Below are 26,834 nucleotides of genomic sequence, written 5' to 3'. Positions count from 1 at the left end.
TTTAATTATTTTAAAATAAAAATTACTAATTTTGATTTTTCAAAATCAAACTGTCTAAAGCTGACGATTTGAAATCGATAAATCTGTGAGTCAGGACTAGTATTATTTGTTATATCATAAGAAAAATGTTAGGACCGAAATTTGAGTTAGGACTAGTATTATTTGTTATATCATAAGAAAAATGTTAAGACCGAAATTAACACTAGGGGATGAATTAGTGTTTATGTAAAATTATGTCGGTTTGAAAAATCTCGTTAAATAAAAATCGATATCCGAAAGATATTTAAACTTAAAATGTTTGTAAGAATAGTAATGAGCAGGTAACATATTTACAAAATAAGTAAACAAGTAGAGAAAGGGAGGCACACTAATGTTATAATGGTTTGGTCGTCGTAACCTATATCCACTCTCAATTCCTCTTCACTCGAGGCCACCGGCTTTCACTATCGATCTTCTTTTAACGTGCGAAGATTAACTATCCTCACAACTCTTTTTCCTTTTTACAGGTTCATGAGAGAACTTTTACACCTCTCTCTTTTATACTTAGACCTCACTTTTCTCTTTAGAAGAACTTCTAAATACTAGGAAGAGGTGACTCTATACTAAGAAAGATTTATAACTTTTTTCACAATAATTTTTTTTCCCTTTTTTTGCTCAAATTCATGCTACACCAAGCAGGAATAGTTGGGGTATTTATAGACCCCAAATGACTTAAAAAATAAAACCAAAAAATATCTCATCCCAGGTTTCTCGAGTCTTAATAGTACCATCATCTATGCTGGGCAATATCACTGCCTGCAGCATTAACACTCGGTGGTACCACCGTTCAGTCTAGTGGTACCATCGCCTAATCTGGATAGTACCATCGCCAGACCCTACTACATGATATTGAACGAGCCAAACAACAAGCTCATTTCAACCCTGATTCAGGCTCAATTGACCCCTAATTGAGTTGATATTATTTCATCCAAACTCAATTAGACCTAAACTAACTCGATCTATACAAATTTTTACAGAGCATGAATCATATATTGTCTAGCATGTCATTGGTTCTTCCGATGCTTCGTCCGATCCTTTGGCGCATCGTCCTCTCCTTCGGTATATTGCTCAATCGGTATGTTGACTCCCGCAACTTCTGATTTTCTTGGCGCAATGTCTAATCCTTCAACCCGATGCTCGAATTCACGACACAGAACTTTCTACCGACATGTCAATCGATCATTCGGCCCGACATCTAATCTTCTGATATATTCACTCCGACCCAACGTTTGATTCCTTCTGCTTTAATCAATTTGTCTCTCCTTAATCGATGCTAGTCCTACGTCACTTAAACACACATATTAGATCACAAACTCATCAATTGATTTCATCATCAAAATCCGATATTAAAAAAAAAAAACTTAATTTTCAAACTAAAGAAATCCTTAATCCAATCATAAGATTTTGAGTACTTAATACAAGACTAAAGGAATAAGATTTAAAGCATTCAATCTAAGGGGTTAAATATATAATCACCACCACCATTAGTATTTTGATCTCTTCTCCTCTCCCTACTCTTCCGCAGTGTAGTATTGTGAGCTTAGCATTCGTTTTGCCGGTGCATCACTGACATGGAGGCTGAGTCCCAACAAAAAAGATCTTAGCTTCCGTCTACAAGAATACGGACAAACATACACATCAGTATCTATGTTATACATGCATTTCAGCTGATGTAGTATGTCTTCTATACATCTCAGGAAGTAAGTAGTGCTGTACGAGACTGCACCATCAGAACTCCAACCACTCTCACAGCCCACCTCTCACCCAACCTCGCAAGCTTCTGTCCGCTACAAGGACAAGCATCATGTGCTCCCCATGGCACCAATCCCACGCCACCCGAGGCCAAATCCAAGTCTCATCACCCCCATTTACTTCTCGAGCGGAAGGCAAGCAGACAGCGACAGCAGCAGCTGCTCCTCTGATGAGCTGAGAGGGGCAACTCCCCATGCCCACATGTCCTCGTGTGCCAGCCTGTGCTTTGACGGCAATGGACGCCAGTCCATGCTCCCCTGGACTCCTCCCTCCGCTTCGCTTCCACCCTTCCCTTACCTCTATATAAGCAGCAGCAGCTCTTCTCATGTTGCTCACCACCTAACCGGCACGGTACTGCTACACCATGGCTCTTAAGCTGGCCGTGTTCGTCTTTGCATCTCTACTCGTCATCACCACCAGAGTAAGCCAGCCATCTGAGTTCTACTCTTCGGACGAAGGGAACCGCGCGTAGCGCGTCTGATGAACACGTGTTCGATGTTGCAGGTCTCGTCCGACGCAAAGGACGCGTTCATGGAGGCGGGCTATGCCAAGGCTCCTGTGGTAGCTCCTGTTCCGGCTCCTCCTGCACCTCGCATCATCAAGGACACCAAAGGTAAGAAGCTCTTGTCGTTTGGTTCTGCGTAGGTCATTGGCAAGCGTCATCGACGTGCTTTGCTGGTGGTGCAGAGTGCGGCGACGCGTGCAAGGAGCGGTGCAAGCTGCACTCGCGGCAGAACGTGTGCTCTCGAGCCTGCATCACCTGCTGCAGCGTCTGCAAGTGCGTGCCGCCGGGGACCTATGGCCACACGGAGCTGTGCGGCAAGTGCTACACCGACTGGAAGACGCACGGGAACCGGACCAAGTGCCCCTGAGCGCCGCCACCGTCTGCTGCAGCTCCGCCTTTCTTTCCGCGACCAAGAAGCTAGAAGATCACTCTGTTCTTTTGGCTCTGTTTTGATCGAGACACGAGTGTTCGTCTCATGTTTTCGTTGGCCTGGAGGAGAATAAATCGTGTTGTGTTCATGCTCTACTGTGTCTGTGCATACATGATCTTCGTGCTCGTTCGTCGTCTTCCTCTGGGCTGCTGCATTCCATCGAACGCTTCTTTGAGGTCAGTCAAAGAACTCCATTGTCATCAGGTGCATGCGACACAGCTGGTCAAAGTTCAATCGCAGACCTCGAAACGTGTCGTCGTCCTCTAATGGATTAAGAACTAAGAACTGGTGGTGGCTCTATTATCGGTACAAGGATTTGCGTGCGAACCTACTGGATTCACCTGCGTTAAGGTCGTCTTCTACCTCTAAAACCCACCATAAGAGTCCTCTCTTGTTCTATTCGAAGTATGGAGACAATTCCAGGCCAACACAGGATTTGATTAAGATCAAATGTTACCATTGATGAAACATTAAAATTATTGGATCCCATCAAATTATTTCCCACCTGGTAGGACTCAATTGTACAGCAGATCAATGATCAGAGTTCTTTCTAGCTGGCATTTTGCACATTTAACTCGCATGCATCAAGAGATCTTATAGTTCAATTTACTCCAACAAAAGAGCAGTGACTTTAGTATTATCAACATTATCCTGTCTAGAGTGGAGCAACAAGCCAACAATGAGCCTTGAACTCCATTCACTGCATGCACCAGTAAAACCCCAGAGAGAGAGAGAGCGAGTGCCAGTGTTCCAATGATGTTATCTTGTCTATTAGAACCAGCAATGCAACAAGAAGCCTGGATTCCATTTACTGCAAGCAGTAAGTAATGAGAGAGAGAGAGAGAGAGAGATGCAGTGCTGGGGCCTCCATTAATAATCATCAGACCAGCTGGGGAGACCCAAAATAGCTGGCACACCTCCAGACTCCATGAATCACCACAGAGCTTTGCCAGAGTTCAGGGCAGCATGAAAGAGCAGATAAAAAGGGGGAGGGGGTGGGGGGAGGTACATGAACACAATGCTCCAGCTAGATCATGTTACATCTGGATTCTCTCGTGGAACCCACCAAGATTCATGTCATGGAGGTGCATGAATCATGTGGATCTTCATCAGTCACCTCACAGCTTTTGTGATGTTTACTCCCATCCTTCCATCAAAGAACTCTACCCAAAGCGTGGAGTAATTCATGCGTTGATTCAGTTTTGTGTTCTTTCTTGGAATGTAAAAGGATTCGACAGGTTTTGGTTTACCCAACTCTTGTGACCAACAGACAGAAATTTGACTCGTCTACAGAAAATATTTTGTCTTCTCTTGAAAATTTGATAGTATTATTATTTTCCATCAATCAAAACTCAAACATATTGAGATAAGTCAATATGGAGATGATAACACATCCATTGAATATGTTATGTCAACAAATCGACGATGATGATCATATAACAAACATTATATAAGACGATATATATTTTCATTTTAATTAATTTTATAATTTTTTTATTCATAATAAGTCGAAATTGATTTTATCGTTAGAGTTGTCGGATGTACCTTTCGATGTAGTCTCCGATAGAAATAGACTAAAATATGATATGAGATATGAAATATGACAATTTTTTTTATCATTAAAGGAAATTATTTCTATCTTTCTTTTTTTCAGATCATTAAAAGATATGAGACCAAAATAGTCTCGACTTATCGTTACTCTCGGATTATATACATTCAAATTTCTTTCTTTCTTTCTTTCTTTTTTATTAAGATCAACCATCAGCTCATCACTTATGGCTCTCTGGTTGATTGAAATGATGATTGGGTTTTATGGTGGCATTTCACTGTGAACTGCAGCAGGGCATTCAAGAACTTCAGAGACATAAAGATGTGCTCAAAAGCACTGTAAAATTAGTGTTTTATGTTTCTTTGTTGAACTTGAGATTGACTCCAACTACACTTGCTTCATGAATAATTAACTCTTCTGCTTGCCTCCAAAGTTGGATTCAGAGTTCATGAAAGCTCTGTGTTTCCTAAAGAGGATGACCAAATCTATTTAGCTTGCTTTTTATTATCATGACTATGATTCTGAAAATGATACTGGAGGAGAAAATTATGTTAGCAAAATCAAGAGATCAGATATAACTCTTTGTAAAAGTTTTCTGTAAATTTTGGAGAAGATCAACTGTACTCTATGTTTGGAGGACAAATCTGTAATCAGAAGAAAGAGAATTGATGAGAGTCAGCAATATGCATTTCAGATCTTGTTGTTTTTTTTCTTGGAACTTGGCCAATGTTTGTGTCTCAATCCTGAAACCTTATGCCAAATACCTGCTTCTGTTTGCATTTGTTATGATTACTACTCCAATCCTGCATTCATTAAGCTCCTGAGCACTCTGAAAAGGCCCACACCAAGAACAGCAGTGCAGGAACTATTTCCAGTCAACCTACACAATTTGGCAGAGGATCCAAAGCAGGCTGCAGTTGGTAGAAACCATAGGCATCAGGTAGATCTTTTGCTGTCTATTTCATCTCAATAAATATGATGGTTTGGAGAGGTTGGTAAGAGACATCATCAAAGACAATTAGCAGAAAGAGATTTTAGCATATCCAGTGAAAAATGAAGCCATACCTTGTCCATATTTCTTGGATGATCTTGAGAAACTCCATCTCAGATCATTATATTTATCCTTCCTATCAAGATTGAAACATAATCTGCAAATAATACTGGCTAATCTTGGTTGAAGAACTATAGACAGTATATCACAATCACAAACTGTAAACAGTATTTGATCATCACAAACACAAAAGAAAAGTGCCTTGAAAATTTTAGTTAATCTGGTCAAGCTATCTTTAATTATTGAGGCAACACTGGAAAGCTTTCTAATTATCACTCCAATAATACATTAAGAAGACAATGCTAGAAGCAAATTAAAGATCAAGAGAAAGCAACAGGCACTATCATATAGTGCAGAATAAGACAAACTTGGAGCTTCTCCTCCACAAATCAAAGTCTTCTCTTTTGAATTGTTCTATTGGCAATGAACACATTGCATATGTGATCTTGGTAGGATTCTGAAACTAAAATAATGCTTCTTTTGGAAATGTGCTGCATCTCCATTTGTTCTGGAACAATTACTGGTACAGTAATCATAATTTGTCTTCCTCCTCTTCTTCTTCTTTTGGGTTACAAGAGAAACAAGAGAGGATTGTTCATCTGGTTTGGTAGATTATATTATCTTTATGCTAAAGCAACCTTGATTGCTTTAAAGTTAATCCAACTTCAATGTTTTCATCTAGACTAAGGCACATTATAATTTTCATCATCTCTCTCTCTCTCTCTCTCTCTCTCTCTTTCTCTCTCTCTCTCTCTCTCTCTCTCTGTGGTCAGGACAGACAGCTAGCTTGTCCTTTACCTCTGGCTTCACCAGAGGCACAAAAAAGTATACCCCTCATGTGTTCCCACTTGACTTGGACATCCTGTAATGATAACTATGAAGCTTTTCAGATAATAATTAAAAGAAAACTATGAAGCTTTTTCCTCTTTTGAGTTCTTTGATCAAACAAGTCAGTAAAAGGATGGAGAAGAGAAGATGAAGTAGGTAAGCAGTGGTAAAAAGTTAGACAAGTTGCACCTTTTGATCATGGTCACAGAAAAGGAGGTTATTCTGGATAGGAATGTGAAGCTAACCTTTTCCTCCTCCATGAGACATGTATCTTTCCTTGGGTGGCTGGTCATCTTCTCCATGCCATTGGGAACTTTGGCTGACCCAATAGAATCACAGAAGCTTGCTACTTGGCACTGACACCCTAAGGCCTAATATGGGCAAGAAAATGCTTTCACTCATCTCAACACAAACTACTTGGATGCTTTCACACAACAAATAATAAGAAATTATGTCTTTGGATGCTCTCACACAACAAATAAAAAGCATTTCTTGTTTGGGCTGATGTAAGAAACTGTTGCCATACTTTCTTCTAGATTGGAGTGTTGTGCCAATTTCAGTGGTGAATTATTGACATGCTTTCTTCTGCATTGGAAGGCTCAGGAAAGCTTAACTGAGAAGAATAAATCAAGTACATGTTCTATCTGTAAAGCTACAGCTCTGTAGCAACTTTTTGTTTGTGGTGGATACAATTATAGTCACCAGATGTTTCAAAGTTCATAATGAACTAACTAAGTGATTCACCTTTATCTGTCTGACCCCACAGTCTATTGTACCTAAATCATTACTTCATGGCATAAACTAGTGAGGGATCAAAGATTTTAGCTTCCATAAATGAGATTTTGACAAGAAAGCTTATCAGTAGGAGCCATCTAACATGACAAGAACAAAACATCAGAAAGAAAAATGGTTCTATTTGTTTTTCTTGAGAGATTTCCATTTATTAACAAATGTAACATTAAAAAATGGAGTCCTGTATACATGGCCACAATCATCCCCATGGACAAAGTTGGCAAATCTCTAAGAATGGATCAGGTGAGCAAACTGGTTTACTGTATTGAGGCATATCATATGATCAGTTCAGCTGATATTATTGCCAAGCATATTCTGCACAACATGTTTCATCAGATTCCTGCCATGTACAAAAGCTATGATGCTTGCATGTTGCAACCATTTCCAAGTGGGCAGTCAAGAGTTACTGCAATGAAAACCATTGACAGAGTCCAAAGTTTTCTTCTCTGCCTTGATTGGGTTTAACAGTCATGTGGGAAGGAAAGCAAATGTGCACTTTTTATCATTTGCAGCATGGAAACATTCCCTGCTGACACATTCAAGGCATTATTTGTATTTTGTCTCATCAAATCATTTATAAGAAGAACAAGAAGAAGGCTTCAAGCAATTAGGATTACAAGACCAAGATGTGCAGCGTGCGATTCATCCAAACAAATGGCACAGGAAATGGAATATCCTTCACATAAATCAGTTGATGGAACAAAAGAATGAATGCAGGGCAGGTGTTAGAGATCACTCACAAAACTAATGCATTTTGTTGGGAACCCAGAAAGCAAGTGATGTTCCTGCAATGATGAAAGGCTAGCAGATCTTGTGGACACCCCCCTTTGAAATTTGAAATGCTTTTTTGGTAGTCTCAATGAAGTGATTGATATTTAAGAGCAAAGACAGGACAAGAGATAAGGTTTTTGGGTGCAAAGGATGTAATGAATACACAGTTCATCAGAGCAGACAAAGATATAGAACTCAACAGTGACTTAGATTTCCAAGTTGTCACACAACTGGTCTTTGATAGGACCTTCCACAGGACATCATTGACTGGTTGTTCTTGGAGAAGCCAACTGGTTGAATGCCCCAAGGTCAGAGAAGGTCTATCTATCTATTCTTAATCAGCTCTTTGCCAGCCTGATCTGCAGAAGGTTATGACAACAAGAAATAGAAAGAGGTGAGTTTTGAGATGAGACTCAATTCTAAGAAACTTTGCTGATGAAATTATTGAGGTTGGCATATATGTCAGGCAATCATTGGAAATAGAAGTTTATACTCAAACTCCACATTGCATTCTGGAATACCTGAGTTGCAGGCAGCTCACCTCTTGAAACTTTTGGCTGGGCTATATGTTTATCCACAACAGTTTCAATAAAGAAGACCATGAACAACAAATAGTGCACTTCTATTGATGTTAGATTGCTGCTGAAAGAGCACACATCTAAATTGACTGCTAATAATAATTATCTAGTTTTCTTGGGGGTAGGTATAATCATTCTCAGGATATGTTGACAGAGAGATGCAGGACATGCTTCAATCATTTGTCAGCCACTCCATTTCTTCATATGTTCATAAAGATCATTGGTTACTTTATGTGCAAAATCTCATCAAGATCATTACATAAAGCCATTATTGTCTCCAAAATCACACGGCTCTCCTTTTGTACATATCATTTGTACATAGAATAGAGAATTGCATGTTTCATTTAGCCAGCAACTACAATTATATGGATTGCTGATAGCCACACTACACTGGTATGATTGAGTCCACAGGACTGGTACCATGTTTTAAGAGGGTTGTGACCATTAAAACCATCAATTGAGCCACTGAGTTAGTATCTTTTTATGATGAGTAAGGTCTAAGAGATGGTATTTAGCTAGGATCTATCAAGTATTCTAGTTCTTGTTATTTATGGATGATTGATCTTTTTTTAATTATTATTCTAATTCTAGTTCTTGTTATCTAAGTATTATTATCTTCTTTTTTTTAACAACTATCATTTATGATAGCATATCATACTCACCCGATAAACATGTTAGGGAAATTCCATTGTTGCTGACAAAAACAACTTGATAGGATGATAATTTATGATCCCTCGTGTTAAGGTAAATTATTACTTTATAATTATAACACCCGATGATTCAACGTATGATTGCACAACTTAAATGATAGTTGGATGATTCATATAATTGTTTCCTCCATTATCCTCGGCTTACGCCTCAACAATCACTCCATCATAAAAAGCCTTTATATATATCCTCGACGAATAAGGAAAGACATTGGATTTCTACTATTTCTTTTATATGATTATTATCGAATCTTAATTATTATGGAATCTTTGTTCTCTCCAACACATCAATTTGTGACGAGCACAAAAGCAAGTCTAATTCAATCGGGACTCTATTACTAACCTAGGCATCAATGAGTTTTTATTGAATATACATTAGATTTTTTACATGATTCTTCATCGAATCTCTTTTCTAGAACACATCGATTTGCGACAAGCGCGAAAGCAAGTCCAATTCAATTAGGACTCTATTAAACAATTTATATTTTTTCGTGATCATCTTTATAAAATAAAAATAATAAAGATGTTATTAATATAATAAAAATAAAATGATTAAGATAAAGAAGAGCTTCAAAAATTATAATAATAGTATACTGAACGGTTTATAAATTCCCGTGTTCAATAATTAAAAAAATAATATTAAAAAATTATGAGATTGAATTAAGAATTTTAAGATGAACATGTAAAGTTATTTGAAAAGATTGAAAAAATTATTACTACTTTTCTAAGATACAAATTTTTAAGGATGCAATCAATTATGAGCTGAGTTTTAGGAAATTTCAAGTATAGAATTTCAGATGGTGTATAAAAATAATATAAAAGAATTGTGTTGATGACATGAGGGGGATAAAGAAACATAAATAGACGACAACCTCATGTCTTCGACCTCGCCTCGCTCCTTCCACTAAAGTCTTCCCTTTGCTTCTTCTTCTTCTTCTCCTTCCACCAGAGAGACAGAGAGCCAAGAAAAGAAAGGGATCGAAGGATACCAAGAATGGCTGGCTTGGACTAGGAATCGATCCGACATGGGAAGTAGTAAGCAGCGATGGAAGCTGTCCTTCCGCCGGTCGGTGGCCACCTCGCCGTCGACCTCCGCATCGACTTCGCCCGCGCCCTCCTTCACGGCGGAGATGCCGGTGGAGTTCCTCTGCCCCATCTCCCGCTCCATCATGGCTGATCCCGTCATCATCCCCTCCGGTCACACCTTCGAGCGCAGCTGCATCCAGGCCTGCCTCGACCTCGCCTTTCCTCCACCAGGCCTTCCCCTCGATCTCCACCTCCCCTTCTCCTCGCCGGAAGCTGCTCCGCCCCTCCTCCTCATCTCCAACGCCGCCCTCAAGGCCGCCATCGTCGCCTGGTGCTCCCGCTGCGGCCTCCCCCCTCCCCTTCCCATCCCCCCGGAAGCCGCCGTGGCCATTGTCCGCCGCCTCATGCCCCAAGATCAACCTCTCCCTCCCTCTGCTGCTGCCTCTGTCGGAAAAGACGGAAAAGATGAAGTCTGCAATGGAGGTAAAGAAAAAGGTATGGAATTGCGAGCTTCCGAGTTCGTTGATGGCGGAAAGGATGCGAAAGATGGCATCTTGCCATCGGTGTTGGAGGAGTCGAAGCAGACGATGAACCCCACCACTTCTCCCCCTCTCTCCGAGCGACAACGAGGGAAGAACAAATCCTCAAGCTTTTCGTCGGCGTCTACTCCGTCGTCATCCTCTTATCACTCGTCATCTTCCTATTCTTCTTCTGAGATCGTGGTCGTCGACGAAAGATTAGGTCGAGAGCAAGCTCCAAGAGTCACCAATTCGCCCTCGCGGAGGACGACCGATGCGATGGAAGAGGTGTTGACCAAGTTGACGGATTTGGATGAGGGGGACCAAGAATCCGCCGCGGCAGCCCTCCGACAGGCCACGAGGGAGAGCTGCGACCGGCGCGTCGCCCTCTGCACCCCGCAACTCCTCGGCGCTCTCCGGCCTATGCTCCTCTCGTCCTGCGCTGCCGTCCAAATCAACACTGCCGCGGCGTTGGCGAACCTTTCGCTGGAGCCGGTGAATAAAGTTAGGATCTTGAGGTCGGGGATAGTGCCGGCGATCGTGGAGGTGCTCCGGAGGGGCCATTCGGAGGCCCGCGACCACGCAGCCGGCGCTTTGTTCGGCCTCGCCCTCCAGGACGAGAATCGCACCACGATGGGCGTCTTGGGCGCCATCCCGCCGCTCCTTAACCTATTCGCCCGACACTCCGCCGACGGCCCCCGCGCCCGTCGCGACGCAGGGATGGCGCTCTACCACCTCTCCCTCGCCGCCGCCAACCGGACCAAGATCGCGCGCGCCCCGGGAGCAGTCCACGCGTTGCTCGCGGTCGCGAGGGAGAGGGAGGAAGAGGCGGCCACTCTGGGGCAGGGCACGAAGCCAGCGAGGATAGCGTTGATGGTGATCCATAACCTGGCCAGCTGCAACGAGGGGCGCGCAGCGCTGATGGACGCCGGCGCAGTGGCGGCACTGGTGGCGCTCATGAGGGGGCCGCCGCTGGAGGCAGCGGAGGAGGAGCACTGCGTGGCGGTGCTATACTGGATGAGCCAAGGGAGCCTACGGTTCCGGGGCCTGGCGAAGGCGGCGGGAGCGGAGCAGGAGCTGACGAGGGTGGTGACGGAGGGCGGCGGAAGAGGGCCCCGGGGGGAGATGGCAAGGAGGACACTGAGGGCGATCCAAGAGGAGGAAGGCGACAATGAGGCCGTGGCCTCCCTGGGGTTCGATGCGGGGGACGACGTCAGTAGCGCCCTCTCGGACGGGCTGATGTCGCTTCGGCCGCGACGCAACGTTTTCGATAACAGGCCGACCGGGATCAACTCAGCCAACTCAGCCAAGTTCTGAGTCAACTCGGCCGAGTGCGTTAGAGTTTGCCTCGCCTTTCATCTCTCTCTTACCGAGCGAGGGATGGTGAGCTCGTTGAGTTGGTAGTCTGTGGAAGAATGGAAGCTTGTACGTCTTTGTTTGTAAGCTCTTCCGTAACTATTTGGGAACGGCCATGTGGACAAGGCTTGGTGGATTCGGATGTGTGTAAATTTGTTCCTTTTATCTTAATTTCTTCTCTCTCTTTTTTTTTTTTTAATCCTTGTTGGAGCTTCCGGTGTGTGACTTGTTTCCGTACCTTTCAAAAGCAGGTTGGATGAGGTAACATTTGGGAGCTATTATAACAGTTGAATACAGTTGATGGTGTTGGTTGGTCCAACAAGCCATCATGGTATTGTTGGCCGGTAGATTGACCGGGTCTTTAGATCAATTCCGCCCTTGAGAAGATTGACCCAACAAACCATTATGATCTTTCATCAATAACTAAACACAATATCAACACTGGTCATTAGTGATCTATCAATACAATAAAGTATAAGCTCCATAGTCAACACAAAGGAACTCTTCCCTTGAATCCATAAGATTAATCGAGGATGCTCTTCAAAGAAGGCATCACGTCAATTCTCCCTTCCACTGACCAAATCTAAAGAATTTCTCTACATGACAGATAAATAATCATTATTTATGGCAACTTGCCTCAAATTGTTCCGAGAGAGACAAAAACCCAAGGACAGGTTTGTACAGAACATATGATATTTTTTAAATGACATACTTGACACACACAGCTAGAAAATGCCTCGAGAAAAACAAAAGAAACCTTCAATCTACTTACATTGAGCGAATCCAGCAACCTTCAAGGTAAGGAAAAACAAATAATCGGTGCATGTGTATAAATAAGTTGTCTTGTTGCAGAGTTCTTCGTTTCAGTCAATGAAATGATTAAATAAGTTGTCTAGCTAGCCGTAACACCAACTACTTCATCTCTAAATACTGTACTTTTTCAAGCTTTGTGTCCCGCATTATTTAGTAAGTGCAAGGATAAAATTGTGCAACACCAATTTGAAAAAGCTTTCAATTGACACTGATGAATGAAAGGTTTAATCATCTGAGAACATTAGATTCCAAAGATGGGTATGAAAATAAGCGTTAATTGAGGATAAGATCCTACAATTTGGTGTCTCAATTGCCATAACAAAAACAAACCCAAAATCAACTGGCATTTGGTTTTCTCACCGTTGCCGTTGTGGATGTCTTGCTTGAGATACCACTGCAAGAAGGATTTTCTTCCTAGGGCCCTACATAGAAGAAATGTTAGTTTCAAGCTTTAATAAAAGACAAAACAAGAATTACATACATGTACTAAAAACAGAAACTATCAAATTAAAACGACAAACTAAAAATATTCAAATGAACTATTGTTCAAATATGGCAAGTAGTTTGTCAAAGTTCTTTATTTGGACAAGGTAAAATATATCAAACATCTGAATTAATCTTATAAACAGGTACTTAAGGAATAATATGTTAGGAAATTTACTTCAGGAAAAGCCTAATTGTGGATAATATACAAGCAAAAGAAGACATTGAAAGCAATGTAAAGTCACCATGGGAATTCCCAATTCTTTGAGGTCATTGTCTCCCATCTGCCTCAGCGCAGTCATATCCACCTGCAACCAGATGCAATACAGTGATTATGAGCACAAAACTCCATAATGTCAATCTTAAGCATTATCTATAATCGATGGTCTCACAGGAACAAGAAGCATAAGTACCAACTGGTTCAGGCAAACTTTAGTCATGTCCATTCAGGAAACTTTATTAGTTCCAAGTACTGTAGAGTCTAAAGTAGATTAGATATTCTATTTTAAATCAAATAGTGTCAAATCTAGTTTTGTAAGTATTATAGGCAACTTCTATGTCCTTTTTAGCATTAAAATTGGATGCGATTGCCCAAGAGTACATGTGAGGAATAAATTTCTATAAATAATATTGGCTAATTCAAATAAATTTCTTTCTAAATATCAGAAGTATCTGTGTAACACCCGTTTAGTCCCACATCGAAAGTGGGTAAGATTAAGATCGACTTATAAATATTTGATGAGTATATTACTATCAACTTTAAAGTTAAACATTTTAATCAATAGTTTAGGTCAAACAAAGTTAATGGGTCAATTACCCTATCAAGCTCGGGTCGTGACATTTGGTATCAGAGCTGACCTAGTAATTGAGCATGGTAAGAAGGCTCGAGTAGGAAAGGGCTACCCGTGGATGGAGTCAAAGGACGACTCGTCATGATGTGGAGCCACCATTGGGCTACGCCTCGCATGTATCATGCTTGAGTTTAATCTGGGCTATGTTGGGCCTTGACGAAGACGTCAAAGTCCTTGAGGGGGAAAATTATAACACCCTGATTAGTCCTATATTGAAAGTGAAAAATATTAAGATTGACTTATACAGATATGATAAGTGTACTACTATCAACTTCTACCTTAAGCATTTTGAACAGTAGTTTAGGTCAAACGAAGTTGATAGGTTAGTTAGCCTATCAAGCCCATATCATAACAACTAGTCTTTTATAAAAAATTTGAATGGATCTACATGTAAGCATGCATAAACATCCAAACATGGATTTGCAAGTTCACATAAATTTTACATGCATTCATGTAGTGAAGATGTGACATAAAGATAAAGTTTTACATAATCATAATATACCAGATAAATTTATTTCTAAAGTTCCTAACACATACCATTGAACATGTTACCTCATGCAAAACGATAAGATAGATTTCTAACACAATATAGTTAAAAACTATGGCATATTTGACTATAGTCTAGATCACTTGACTAGTAAAATTCTCAACACCCGATAGAATAATATGAACAAATATTTCAAGTTCTCGATAGTTGTAGAAGACTCTTAAAGTACACCAGAAATTTAAGCACCAAGAAGTATTCTAAAAAATAAAATTGACAGAAAATAATACCTCTTCTGCCTGAAATAGTACGGCATATTTTCCAAGACCTAATGAGTGTAGTAAGCCAGAAACTGTTAGAGGTTCCTCAGGCTGCATAAAGGAAAAAAAGTTCGATACATTGTGTCCAATAAGGAAAGCTTGGCTATAATTATAATATTAGGAAATACACATGATGTACAATATTGCAAAAAATTATAAGCTCATAAGTTAGTGGAAGTTATCATCACTCATCTTGCAAGTTGTAGCATAATAAGCTCTTGAATCAGTCATAAGCATTTCTATAAGTCCTAAATGAATAAAGTTAGAGACAGTTTTGTTGAAGGCTAAGGCACATAGCGCGCCAAGGTCCTCACCAATTAACCAAAGCTAAGTGGCTTTAGCAAGAGGTGACTGAGGTGCACACAGAATAAAAACCCAATGCACAGAAACTGCATCTTCTGATACAACAATAATAACAACGACATATTGTCATAACGGCTACATGGATCTTTTGTCGCTATTGAACAAAGGTGCATCTCAGGATATATGACCAACCAACAACATTAGACAAAAATCTAATACATTAACGTTTGCCATACCATGGGATATAGACGTGCCAACTAGACTATCCATATGTCGGAACATCTGGCACTTCAAAGGTCCCAATTCAAATCCATTGGGTAAAATCGACTTCACATGGATCAAACCCGTTCAAGATGACTAATCGGTTAGGTTGGGACAGGATTGAAACTTACCAAAACCTCTAGCTAATTGAGTGGGTTTCAGGCCATAAGGCCTTGTACCATCAAATCATGGTAATGCCCACAATCCTATAAAAATGTTGGTCTCAACCATGTAAGCTGTATTCATAAACCCACAATCACAAGCTCGCACCAAGAAGCCTGTTAATTTCCTAAAAGAAAGGACGAACCCAGTGCACAAGGCTCTCGCAAAATGGGGGTTCAAAGGAGAGGGTCAATATATGCAATCTTATCTATTGCTTCAATACCAATGCTAAAAAGTAGAATTTTCTCCCGATCTATCCATCTTGTCCACAGCCATGCAAAGAATTTTTGAGCAAGTTCCTCACCCCTCTACCATGCATAGACTTGAGAATGGCAACTCATGCATATATCCAACTACCAAAGAACATACAATAAATATAGAAAAAGAAATCTTATTTTCTCATATATTTCTTTTAATATTTATGATTAATGTAGAATTAACATTTAACAGTAGAAAGATGAATTGCTTAATGGTGGAAATATATTAAGCCTCTATAAGAAACAGTGGTAAAGACATTAGTGCAAGTAAATGGGTTAAAATGGTTAAACTCCAACCACATGAATCATGTAGGGTTCATGCTGGGCCATAGCTTGGCTACGCAACCTGTTTATAAGTCTAGGTATTAATTCCGTATCAGCATTGTAAATTTTATCCATGTCAGGCAGAATGATTGAAAGAACAAATCCATTCAAAATAGGAATATTTAAGGTATCAAAACCATCAATTTAGGATATCACACTCTTCCAAAAAAAAAGTCACTTAACTATGCTTCAAAAAGTGGTCATATATATTACACATCTAACTCTTTGCTTCCAAGACAAATAGCACTACGAAAAATAAATTACTATTTAATTGTATAACAATTTAAGAATTCCAGACACCATAACTTTACAGAGTTAGGCATGTGACAACAGTGAAAATTGCCTCACAGTCTGAAGTTACATTTTTGCAGCATATGAGTTAAATCTAGTGAAACTTAATTACGAAAGTTTGTGAACATCATAGTTTCTAAGATCCTTATTTTTAACTGACCATAATCAACAGATGATTCATTTTAGAAAAGAAATTTTGGATTTCATGCATGTTCACCTTCACTAGCAATGAAATGGTGTCAAAATAGCCATTTAGAATAATATATCACTATATAGTGTGTACAATAAAGAAGGATAGGCATTCCCCACACAACTACTAATCAGTAAAAAGCTACTGAGTTTTACAAGTATCATAAAGCAGTCCATTGGATCAGATATCTACGATTCTTCATCTGCAAATGCTCAAGTTAAAAGACATTCACAATAATGAGAAACAATTTGGAAGAGTCAGATATACCTTAAGTACAACTCTTTGCCCAATATCCCCTGGTACAGGAGCTCGGACAACTGGCTTGACTGCATCGGCAGAAGTGTTTTTAGTCATAAAAGCAAAAGATCTAGAAGAATCACCTACTCCACTGTTTGTTAGAAAACTAGTTCTGGAAGCATCAACAGATCTTATCACAGATGTGTGCTTCAGTTCCTCGTATCTTCTTGAAGGAGAGATACGCCTTGGAGCGCTAATAAGCCTATCTGGAGAACTACGCCTCTGCTGATCCAAAGTCCAAGAATATGACTTCCTATGTGAATCCAATTCAAGTAAATCATCCGCACTTCTTGTAGAAGGTATTCTCCTTCCAAAGCCAGAGGTTCTTGATTCTATTGTATGTTGCCGAGGATCAGATACGCGAGAAGCACGTGTATTCTGAGAAAGCTTTTCACGTAGGTCAACATCATATTGTCCTTCAGCAACAGGATGTCTTCTTCGAGATAAGCTTTTATTAATAAGTTTCCATCTCAGATCATCTCTACGAACCTGATGATCTTTATGCATTAAGGCACCAACAAAGCAGAGGAAAGAAAGTTCAAGTGGAAACAATTAATTCTGTATAATTTCAAATGGATACTAGATTTGATATGCTTGTCTCTCGGATTTTTATTCATGAATCTTGAATCATGATCATCTGTTCTCTGACTGCAACATAGTAACAAATTACCAGCATCATGAAACATAATATAGAATTTGGTTAACTAATAAAAAACAACAAATCAGGATAACAGGTCAGAAAATTATTCTCTTGTGTTCTCAGGGTTGTGACCCAACACATTGCTTTGTCAAGCAAATGAGGTTTAAGTCAGAGCCGCAAAAGGCCAATTCCACGGCAAAATATATCTTAAGTGCTAAAGTCTTCAGAAACATAAAACTGCTCAATTAAAGTAAATGTTGTACTCATTATGTAGATCTTTTAAAATTGACCATACATTGTTCCAAAATTCTAAAAACTAAAAACCAATATCCACAAGTAAAGTCTTACAATTGAATCCTGAAGTCAAACACTAAAACAAAAGAAAATGAATACACACACACACACACACATAACCCTTTACGTGAAGCCAAGGGCAGGAAAGCTAAAATGTCCAGCATGTCACAGAAACAATATTGTTTCCATTGCTATTGCCAGCAAAGAGAACTGTTACAACTAGTGTTAATGAATAAAAATATTAAGGACCGTGGATTAGGAATTAGGATCCCCTTTCAATGTAGCTTTCTGCAAAAGTGGAGATGATTTACATGCATATGGCCAAATTGGTATAGGACAAACATCATGATAGGCAAACACTTGAAGAGGGTGTAAAGTTGGACGAAGCTAGCTTATTGTTACAACATGGTGCTAATAGACAGCACAAGTACAAGAGTATAACCAGTAAGCAGAAAAACAATTGGCAATTATATACATCTATTTAATTTCTCTAGCAACGAAAAATGGTGTATGGTCAAAAGTCATTTTGGTATACAAGGAACAAGAGCATACTTATTAAAGAAACCTTAAAAAGTTGGACAAAGCTAATCTCAAAATAATGTTTAAACCTTGATGCTCATAGATAGCACAGCAAGAGTACATACAGCTAAGCTGCAGTAAGCAGACTAAAATTTCTTTAGCAACAAAGAATACGAGGACAAGAACAGATTCAGAATGAAGATCATCCATTAGAAAGGGCATATATCTATAAAATGGTTCTAAATATTTCTTTTTTGCCACATAAGCTAACTGACAACAGAGTAAATTTTATCACTACATTACGCTAGAAAGAAAAAAGCACACCGTTTGTTTTCATACTGGCTCCCATAACAACTGCTATTGGCCATGTTGTTCTCCAACCTTTCTCTCACTGATAGCTTGGATGCTAAGGAGGGCATGTCATCATCACAATGACTGCCATCAGATATAGGTCTTGCTCTCTTAACAACCTGCAAACATCAGAAAGGAAAGAGGTCAACGTATCTATGAATTTGCGTTTTGTAAATCTGTCAAGTGTTACATACACATGTCAACCAACCAAGCATAACATGTAACACAATCATACAAAAATATAAGCACGCCACAACTCTCTTGAAGAAAAGGCTAACAAATTCTTCTAGGTACTGAAAAGAACCAATGAGAATTGAAACTGAGGCAGAATCTTATTTGACAACTGAAAAACAAATCTGAAACTCTCCCTGAACATCTGCAAAAATGACTCAAACACAATAATTAAAAAAAAAAAACTCTTTCAGGCAGAAATCAAAAGGCAAGCATATAAAATTCTCTTAAGCTTGAATATCCACCGTACTAGCAAGAGAAGCCAATGTCCACAAGAAACACCATTTCCAACCCTAAAAGCAGAAGGCTCAAATCAAGCACCCATTGTGCAGGAGGAACCGTGTATTCATATAACGGATATTATTTGACAATAAATAACAGATGCGCGAATGTGACGATGTAATTTCAGAGAAAAATGGAGGAGGTAGGAAGTTCTACCTGACCGCTTCGGCCCAGGGTGATCGTGAACTGGGGCCGAGCAGACATCTGTTCGTTCTTACTCTCCCCTCCCTTCTTTTTCTCCTTTATTGGTAATTCCTTCTCTCTCTCTCTCTCTCTCTCTCGTCAAGCGAATCAAGCGGCACCAACAGAACAGATCCGGAACCCTAATAAACCAAGACGGTAAAAGGATCAGGATCTTGCTCTCGCCCGGGAACCCTAGAGATCGACGAGGGTTACAGAACACACGAAACAAGGAAGATGAGTAAAAGAACAGAAAAGAATCGTTTATTTACCTCCAAGCTTCGCAGTCAGAACCGGAACAACCAATCGAGAGATGGTATGAGGAGCAACAGAAGAAAGCCCGGCCCGGAGAATGAAAGGACGAGGCGGTTCAAGAAAATAAGAAATATAGCTACTATTATTATTACCGCTGTTTCATTATCTTTTTTGTAATCAAGCGCTTGAGGCCATTTATCAACCAAAACCTCTTTTTCTTTCTCTTATTCTTCCTGAATAAAATTCCTATTCGCCCAGCACAAGGTAAAAAAATGTTACATACTAGAAAAATGTTATATACTAAAAACGAGACAACTAATGACCTAATTATACTAATAATTAATGATTAACAGCACGAGAAAATTGAAAGAGAAAATTCCAATTTTCTTTAACGAAACACTTTAATGAAAAGTATTAGTACCAAATCATCGTTGGCTAATTTCCCACTAATTAGCATAAATCCACGGTGCCATAAAATAAAAGACCATTAACGACCTCTTATAAACCATACTGTAGGCAGAGATCAGGAAGTTCAACTGCTGTTGTTAAAACATGTTTTTTTAGTATTAAACGGGAGCAGTAAAATCATATATATATATATATATATATATATATATATATATATATATATATATATATATATATTGCAGCACACAAGTGCATCAAAGAAAGGAGATTGCCCATATTAATCATGTAATAAGAAAGTAAAATTCTTCTTTTTGCCCCATATGCATTGAACTATTCCATCCGCCGACAAAATATTTGATAAAAAAGGTGGGCAGTCTAAAATACAAAAAAATATTTCTTATCACCAGAGCCACAGGTGATTGGCCTGAAAGATTTCGTATGATACAAGAGGGATTCTGTCGGTCACCAGGAAGGACACGGTAATCAAGCCTAAGCTTCAACCATAATCAAATCCAAACAACAGATCCTTGAGAACATTTTGTAGGCCTATACTGCTACAATTGAAACACGGCAAGAACTTAGTATACGATCGAAATACAAGGACTAAAAATATAACAACCAGGTACAAACAGTACAAAACTGATTACTGGTGGTTAGATTTGTGATATTGCTTCTTTGATCTCTTCCAAGGTGATGGACTGCAAGACAAGAAACACAATGTGAGTAGAATGAATGGTGGGAAAGTTGTAGGAATTTCTTATAATTATGAAGCATGTGTGCTAACAAATGCACGAGTATCAGAGTACACTTTTATAAGTGTGCTCAGTAAAATTTGAAGACTCAGAGCCAAACATGAATCGGCAAGGACACTGTCATGCTATTCAAACATCCAAATTCCTACCACAACACCCAAGGCAGATATATTGACTGGTACCTTTAACATGTTGGGATCCCAATTTGCCAATTATGACCTTACTCAGAAACTACTGTAACAACTAAAAATGTTGCAAAGAAATGTTCAAGGAAACAAATTGCAAACATATATGGATTGTGAACTTTTATCAGAAGTTTCTTACTCAAAATGTTCAACAAACAAACTGCATAAAGCAAGAAACGATAATGATCAAACAGAAAAGAAAAAGATGCTGATGAGATAAATTGACTTTTGTTTAACCCATCCTACAAAAGTACTTGGTAGCTCTGAATGCCTAGCAAATCATACTACATATCATAAGAATCATATATGTGGGAACCACACATCCTTCTAGAATTCATCATCCTACTACCAAATAGTCCAATATCCATCATATTTTTCCCCACTACTTGTCTAGACCTTGACTCGTTTGATTCACACCTAATGTTTCTCACATTTCATATGAGCATCACATTTCAGAATGGGTAATATTTCAGCAGCTTTATATTAATTACTTCATCAACTTCCAATTATTTAGTTCAATTTTGTAACTTCCGTTTCCAGGTTAAGATAAAACTTGAATTACCATAATTTTACTCCACTGCTATAAATTTATATAGAACTGCTAGGGATGTTATCGTCTTGGATGTACCTAGGGTCTAAATCTGTAACAGATAAGATTCTGAATCCAAAATTAAGATCCATGCTTGATTTTTGGGTAGTATTTGAGTTGGGTATCAGATTTATCCATATCATTAAGTATAGTACTTTTGATGACTGACTGATAAGGTTAATGGGAGAAAAAATAAAGATCTATACCCACGTTGTGGATTTTTGGGCCCCAATAGGAAACCTAGTACTAGCAGCAGAAAAACCTTTGAAAAGATAATAGAACTCAATACGATATAATAGCATAACTTGGATCTAGTTCCAAGCAAATGCATGATATGTTCTAGAATGTTGGTATGTCAAAAGGATGATCAATGTACTCAACCAATGAGTTAATATGCTCAAAGTAAAAACACACCTCAATAATCATAACAGAGTCTTAGATATGATATTCTTAGAAGCAGATTGTTAGAACCATAGTTTAGAAAAAAGACAGATTAACAATTTCATTGGTCACCAACCTGCTCCTTTCCAGCAAAATCATTGTCAGAGTTGAGAAAAAGCATACAGTGGCACTCCTTCCTGCCAAGATATTGCATGTAAAAAATAATACACCATAGCATCCATACATCAGAAAATTATCTACTTGGATAAATTTAATATCATCCATTTTTCAGCATATAATACATAATCCGAAAACACCTGCAATCAAATGATTATAAGATGTAAAAAGAATTAGTATGACACATTAATCTCGTAGACCAAGGAAACATTGAATCAATTAAATAAACTGCTAAAGGATGTAAGAAAACAACATGTGACACCACTGAAATTAGTCGATACTCAGACATGCAAAACTAAACATCTCTTGTGTAACAAAATGCTCTAAGTTACAGTTAAGAACTGTTACTGAATTTCTAAGCATTCTAAAAGTTCAGTCATGAAAGTACGTCTCGTGAACAACAAAGAAATCAAATCATGAAACCGAATGTATTCAGAACATTTGAATCTGACAAAAAGATATTACTTTACGTTGATCCCCATAAAGAATGGAACATAACCAGTAAGAAGTTACTCAGCTTCTTCGGAAAATAATGACAAAAGGTAGCAATGACATTAAATAAAAATAAAAAATGCAATTTATCTGGGATATTCAGTGTACAACTACATATACATATATGTAGGTCTCTTTGTATACCACAGGTATTAAAAACTGGACACACCAGTCGATACAATCTGGTATTTATCAATTAGATCATGAATCATACATGGACTACAGGTTTGCTCGGTACCTATTTATATTGAATGGTACAGGCGGATATTTATCGGTGATCAAAAACCAGTATGTGGACCATGGGTTTGCCCGATACCAGTTCATACAGGAAGGTTCACCATATCGGGTGTATCGCCCAAATTTTACAGCTGGAACTGGGTGTATCAGACAGTAAGCCTACCACCCAGACACTTCATTAATTTTGCCAGCATGATAGCTGTCTTTTATTGTTTTTTCTCTTTCATTCTCTCCTCATGCATTCTCTTTCTTTCTCTCATGCAATGACAGTCATCATTTCTGCCACTGTCTTCCTTCTCTCTCTTTCTCTCTGGTCCAAGCAGTAGCTCTGTGCTAAGTATTGATACAGCAGGCAAACCGGTACCATACAAATTCAGCCGCCAGCCAAAACTAGCACTGGTGAGATTTTAAACCTCACATAAAATTATATATAATTCAGGGAAAAAATTCATATTTAAGCATATCAAGATTTATAATCATTTTCTCTCCTTGAAAGAATAATACTTTACCTCTCTCGCATAGGCACACATGGGCAATTCCAAAATCCCTGTGCTACTTCAGCTGCTTTGTCATCATAATGCCTGATACAGAATTATCATGTTGGGGTGTTAAAGATCTATTACAAACATATTTCTCATAAAAAAGAATAGAAGATTTCATGAGATTATTTACCTACATGGACACAATGGTGCTCCCAGCATATCTTTATGATCAGCAAGACCCTGTGGCAGTTTACAACATTGTTACTAAACATTCTAGGAATTCCAGGATAGAGATAACTTTATAACAGCTCTAAGTCCTGAATCAAGTAAATGTGATGCAGAAATGTAGCCTACAAAAAAGATAAAGAACATCCATAGATTCCCCATATCCACCGTTGGTGACACAAAGTTGCAATTTTAGCAATTTCGTACTAGGTAGTTATAATCAATATGTTAAGTTAGCTGACAGATATTTGGCAATCTACCAAATAATAGTAGATTTTGTCCAGGAAAAGCATTGCTTTGTTATAGCTGCAAGATCTTAATCAAATAAAAGTTATGCATGACAGCTGCTTAAGTATCGTTCAAATCCATCGAAATAATACAGTAAATAAATAGCAGTCACAAAATACAAGTGACACAATATTAATTCTTTAAAACTACCTTGATAACAACAGAGGTGACTCCTTTATCGATGCAGAAGTATGTCTCAGACTTACGGGCATATTGCTCTGAGAATTTTCTCATAATTTCAACAGACTTTTCAGAGGGTTCTACTGCATAAATGCAAATGTTAGAAGACTAACACATTTCTTTCAGCAAGGGACATATTATGATATTCAAGAGTTCATAACTAAAATTAATGCAATAGAATGTACAGATAATGTCCAAAATATCCCGCCTATTGCATGGTAAATGCTTTTACAAGCTATAATATTTTTTACAGTAAAATATTTACACAAATCTCTGAGCCTTCTCAATGATCTTGGAGAGGGATCCCCTTTTCTTTTTACATAAAATAAAATAGACCTGTTATGAATGGACCCTTTTTTCCGTTTGTCATTTGTGCATACTGCAGAACGCCAATGCATAAAATCTGGGACCAAACTATGAGAAAATGATGATTGACTATCACATAAGAGTTCTTTTGGTAGAAATAGTAGCCTTATATGATCCAAAACACCCAACTGAAAACTCTCCCAACAAATAGAAATAAAAGAAGGGCGTGGACTCCCTATTCATCGGGCTCCTAACATGTTTCTTCCTTCAACCTAAGTAACTGTTCAATAGAAGCGCAAACAAGGTCAAAGTAAGACGAAGACAAAAGGTGAGATGATTTCCTTGTGGCATTCTCTTTCTTGTTGAATTATCTTCCCTCCCTATCTTTGATCGATTACCAAACTATACCCACAACTTCTGTAACCAAACCTGAAAAGACAATCATACATTGTCAAAGCACAAGCAGTCTCAGATTTGGAAATAGGACAACATACGATCGCCCGTCGTTGTCCGATTTTGGAGACGGAATATCATCAAGAATCAACAATTCATCAACTGAAAAGGAATCTTTAATCAATAATTACGTATTTTCTCTCCTGATCACTTCGATTCAGTAGTCCCACATCAGAATCTGCGGAGCCCTATCGACCAATCGATTACGCTACCCAACCGCATCATAATCCCAAATCGACTTACCGAGACCCTCATCGACAGCCAGTTGGTCAGGAAGTCCAAGGAACAATAACACGAAGACGGGATCGAGGATCCTAACCTTTCGCGCGGACATTCACGCGACGGGAGCCGCAGGAAGTCAACGAGGGGAGCCTTAAGCGAGGAAGCGGCGCGACGCCATGAAGGGCGGCGGTCCGGGGGCTCAGCGCCATCGCTTCTACTAGCTCGGATCCTCGCGGCGGCCGAATCGACAGCTCTCGCCTTATTCTGGAGGGGTTTCCGCCTCCGAGCCCTTCGAACTGCGCCCACTCTTCGGGAGACAACCGCGACGACATCGTCCAAATAACGAATGTCGTAACGGTTTCGGCCCGACCCGTTACATGAAAGCGATACCGTATGTTATCGTTATAAACATTTTGTTTGGGCTAAAATCAGTATTTTATTATATTATTAACCACAAATTTGATTGACATTATTATTATTATTATTATTATTATTAAGATAGAAACAATATTTTTTGATTAAATAGCTATCCTAAAGTCTACTACTAACTTTAGACTAATTATATATTACCTTTGTAATTAGTTATTCTTACTATTTTAATCTTTATATTTTTAAAAATTATATTAAGAATCCTATATATATAAAAATAAAATATTTAATTATATTTCTTCTCATATTATCGAGATTCTACTAATAGAAATATCATAGGTTTTACTATAAAAAATGTGCTAATTCTATCTCATTCGATTTATCACTTAGCACGATAGTATTTTCGCTAGTAAAATCTACAATATAAGGAGAACTGAGATTAAATATTTTACTTTTATAAATATATGGATCTTAATATAATTTTTAAAAATGTATAGATCAAAACACTAAAGGTAACTAATTATAGGGGATAATTTATAATTAGCATACTAATTTTTGTTAGATAAACACATTTGTGTTGTTGAGAAAAGTTGTGCCAAAATCAAAATATGTATAATAACTTAACATCCCTAATTTGAAATTTGAGACATAGTAGACACAATTATGAGTCAATTATTAGTTTAGACTTATTAGGTGGTCCAAGAGGTGGCTTCTGTGTGACATGTGATGCATTATATTATTGGAAGATCAATTATGCAATGGATGCATCTTGTCTTTCTATTGATCATCTTCCCAACTACTTGATCTTGAGACAGAGATGTGAGATGTGTTGAACTAGCTAAGTCATAATTTAAAGTGATATTAAAAATTATTGCATGGCCAAGTACATTTAGGGTGGCCAATATATTCAAATATCATGGAAGCTATAAATCAAGCCAAATATATAGATTAATCATTTACATGTAGGGTGGCAAGCACACATAAATCTACTAAACCATGATATTATGATGTTCATAATGACCATTGTAGAGCAAGCAAATATTTCCTTGATATCTGAATTATAATATCCAACTCAAATCTCCACCATGTAGAAAAAAGGCCACTAATTCAAACCCCATCTCTCCACCCACACACAAAGCATCTATCTACCTATCTTATAGATGGATGAATGGATGTATAGATAAAATGATTAAGAAGTGGATAGATAGATTAGATTTTCTGAAGTTATGTTGTGCATCTAACATTTGTTGAACCAATTGTGTCTCATCCTTCTATACATTTGTTGAACCAATTGTGTTTTTGTTACTTGAACACTCATTCAATTTCTTAGGTGTGTGCATGTAAAATAATACTTTAGCAAAGAAAAAAAGGGGAAAATTATTCTTCTATTGGAGAAAT

The 26,834-nt window shown here is 38.5% G+C and overlaps 4 protein-coding genes across 7 annotated transcripts; 2 read left to right on the top strand and 2 right to left on the bottom strand.

Moving 5' to 3' along the window:
• Nucleotides 1-2,068: 2,068 nt before the first annotated feature.
• LOC103992346 (snakin-2) lies at nucleotides 2,069-2,821 on the top strand. The gene is made up of 3 exons (XM_009411999.3): nucleotides 2,069-2,212; nucleotides 2,296-2,404; nucleotides 2,479-2,821. The coding sequence occupies exons 1-3, from the start codon at nucleotides 2,156-2,158 to the stop codon at nucleotides 2,661-2,663; spliced, it is 351 nt and encodes a 116-aa protein (XP_009410274.2). The 5' UTR covers nucleotides 2,069-2,155; the 3' UTR covers nucleotides 2,664-2,821.
• A 7,062-nt stretch (nucleotides 2,822-9,883) lies between these two features.
• Nucleotides 9,884-12,073, top strand: LOC103992345 (U-box domain-containing protein 41). The gene has a single exon (XM_009411998.3). The coding sequence runs from the start codon at nucleotides 10,028-10,030 to the stop codon at nucleotides 11,861-11,863; it is 1,836 nt and encodes a 611-aa protein (XP_009410273.2). The 5' UTR covers nucleotides 9,884-10,027; the 3' UTR covers nucleotides 11,864-12,073.
• Nucleotides 12,074-12,900: 827 nt separating this feature from the next.
• LOC135679230 (uncharacterized) lies at nucleotides 12,901-20,154 on the bottom strand. 2 transcript variants are annotated; one of them, XM_065192732.1, is made up of 8 exons: nucleotides 19,708-20,154; nucleotides 19,412-19,630; nucleotides 18,716-18,861; nucleotides 17,519-17,586; nucleotides 16,909-17,435; nucleotides 14,824-14,904; nucleotides 13,444-13,506; nucleotides 12,901-13,137 (listed from the first exon to the last, which is right to left on the bottom strand). In XM_065192732.1, exons 2-8 carry the CDS (start codon nucleotides 19,457-19,459, stop codon nucleotides 13,072-13,074), a joined length of 999 nt encoding a protein of 332 aa, XP_065048804.1. In that variant the 5' UTR covers nucleotides 19,460-19,630; nucleotides 19,708-20,154; the 3' UTR covers nucleotides 12,901-13,071. The 2 variants fall into 2 exon arrangements, with proteins under 2 accessions (XP_065048804.1, XP_065048805.1); XM_065192733.1 differs by having other exon boundaries at nucleotides 19,412-19,578.
• Nucleotides 20,155-20,384: 230 nt separating this feature from the next.
• Nucleotides 20,385-25,414, bottom strand: LOC135679234 (ferredoxin-thioredoxin reductase catalytic chain, chloroplastic-like). Of its 3 annotated transcripts, none has more exons than XM_065192744.1 (7): nucleotides 25,165-25,414; nucleotides 24,057-24,169; nucleotides 23,584-23,633; nucleotides 23,421-23,492; nucleotides 22,142-22,202; nucleotides 20,746-20,796; nucleotides 20,385-20,652 (listed from the first exon to the last, which is right to left on the bottom strand). In XM_065192744.1, exons 1-6 carry the CDS (start codon nucleotides 25,397-25,399, stop codon nucleotides 20,752-20,754), a joined length of 576 nt encoding a protein of 191 aa, XP_065048816.1. In that variant the 5' UTR covers nucleotides 25,400-25,414; the 3' UTR covers nucleotides 20,385-20,652; nucleotides 20,746-20,751. The 3 variants fall into 3 exon arrangements, with proteins under 3 accessions (XP_065048816.1, XP_065048817.1, XP_065048815.1); XM_065192745.1 differs by having other exon boundaries at nucleotides 20,385-20,649; XM_065192743.1 differs by having other exon boundaries at nucleotides 20,385-20,796.
• Nucleotides 25,415-26,834: the final 1,420 nt, after the last annotated feature.

The sequence above is a fragment of the Musa acuminata genome, chromosome BXJ1-7, assembly GCF_036884655.1.
Source record: "Musa acuminata AAA Group cultivar baxijiao chromosome BXJ1-7, Cavendish_Baxijiao_AAA, whole genome shotgun sequence".
Taxonomy (NCBI): domain Eukaryota; kingdom Viridiplantae; phylum Streptophyta; class Magnoliopsida; order Zingiberales; family Musaceae; genus Musa; species Musa acuminata.
Note: the sequence above shows the minus strand (reverse complement) of the source record. Positions and strands in the feature narration are given on the sequence as shown.